Here is a 1,731-nt window from a genome sequence, read left to right as displayed (position 1 = left end):
AAAGAAAAGAGAAAACGAAAGAAAGAAGAGGAAGAAGAAGAACTGGAACAACAACAGAAACAGGAACAACGTGATGATAATGCTGATAAACAGATGACCAAAAGATTAAAACATTATGAACAAGAAGACTAAGAAGAAGAAGAAGAAGAAGAAGAAGAAGAAGAAGAAGAAGAAGAAGGACAAACATTGCACGGAAAGATTACGAGAAAAAAAGAAGATTAAGATTAAGATGAAGAAGAAGAAGAAGAAGAAGAAGGTCAAACACTGCACGGAAAGATTATAAGAAAAAAGAAGACTAAGAAGAAGAAGAAGAAGAAAGTCAGACATTGCATTATTACAAACAGTTATTATTTGAAACGTGTATTTATGAAGGGTTAGCTAGTCGGTCGCCTCATGCCCCCCCTCCCCTCCCCTCCCCTCCCTCCGTCGCCCCTCCCCCAGTAGCTCCCTGATGCAGTCGCTGTGGGAAATTCGGATGATAAGAAGCACGAGAGGGAAAGAGGGACAGCAAGATGAAAGATTAGAAATTAACCCTTTAACTAGAAATTAACCCTTTAACTGCCACCTGGTACACCTTTCCCTAATGACCAATCACTGTGAGACGTCTTTACTTGTTCCACAGCCACGTGCGGTCTTTGAAGTGGGAAGAAATTGCATTATGTATTCTTTTTCATCGCTAACTTGTTTATAGATGTTTGTAAAGACTTCACGCGTTACTTCTGCTGATGCTCATTGTTTGGTGTCGCAGAGAAAGGGTTAAACTATTGCTGCTACCGCCAGTCAAACCGTACTCAGCTGCTGGCATGGGCTCCCAGGAGATAGATGGAGCAAAGAGGTTAGGTTAGGTTAGATGGAAGATTACAGATTATTTAACAACAACAGCAACAACAACAACAACAACAACAACAACAACAACAACAACAACAACAACAACAACAACATCCGTTACTACTATTGATGCTGCTACCAATCAAACTTCAGACTTTGACGACAGAAGGAACGGAGAGGTGTGGGAAAACCCCGAAGATGCACCATTACAAATTGAACAAGAATAAGAACAGCAATTACTACTACTACTACTACTATTACTACTACTACTACTACCACCAATCAGTCTTGTACTCTCCACTGCCATGAATATAACAACAACAACTACTACTACTACTACTACTACTACTACCACCAAACTTCAACTCACCAATCGTAGGGGCACAACAACAACAACTACTACAACCACCACCACCACCACCACCACCACCAGTCAATCCTGTACTCACCACCGCGCGTTCCATCGGTCCACCCCAGCACCACCACCAAGACCACGAGACAGGGCCGCCACCGCAGAGCCGCGCCGTCCTTCCCCCTCCAAGCCATATTGCACACTGCCTCTTTCCCCTCTCGCCTCTGCATAATATATGAGTGCCTGTGGTGACGTCACGGGGCCGCCGCGTCACGCCGTCCCTTCCCTCGTTACCTTGTCACGCCGCCGCCGCCACCGCGAATGACCTCACCTTGCTCGTGCGTTAATTAGCGTCGCCGCGCGGACCTCTTGTGGGTTGCCTTGTGTGTTGGGGATGTGGGGTGGGGGGTGTTGGGGATGGGGGAGGGTGTGGGGAGGGGGGCAAGCGGGTTAGGATGGGGTTAAGTTTGAGTGATTTGTAATTTCTTCTTCTTTTACTTTTGTACTGTTACTATTAGGACTTAATTAATTCGTTATACCTTAAGATGAAG

At 45.3% G+C, this 1,731-nt stretch overlaps 1 protein-coding gene across 1 annotated transcript in view; it reads right to left on the bottom strand.

Annotated features, from left to right (window-relative positions):
• Positions 1–1,374, bottom strand: part of LOC135112991 (uncharacterized) — a 10,792-nt gene extending 9,418 nt beyond the window's left edge. Inside the window, exon 1 of the mRNA XM_064027911.1 lies at positions 1,278–1,374. Within this exon, the coding sequence (XP_063883981.1) occupies positions 1,278–1,374 (97 nt within the window). The remainder of the gene's footprint in view (positions 1–1,277) is intronic.
• Positions 1,375–1,731: the final 357 nt, after the last annotated feature.

This window comes from Scylla paramamosain, chromosome 25 (assembly GCF_035594125.1).
Source record: "Scylla paramamosain isolate STU-SP2022 chromosome 25, ASM3559412v1, whole genome shotgun sequence".
NCBI lineage: Eukaryota > Metazoa > Arthropoda > Malacostraca > Decapoda > Portunidae > Scylla > Scylla paramamosain.
This window is presented reverse-complemented; position numbering and strand designations above follow the sequence as displayed.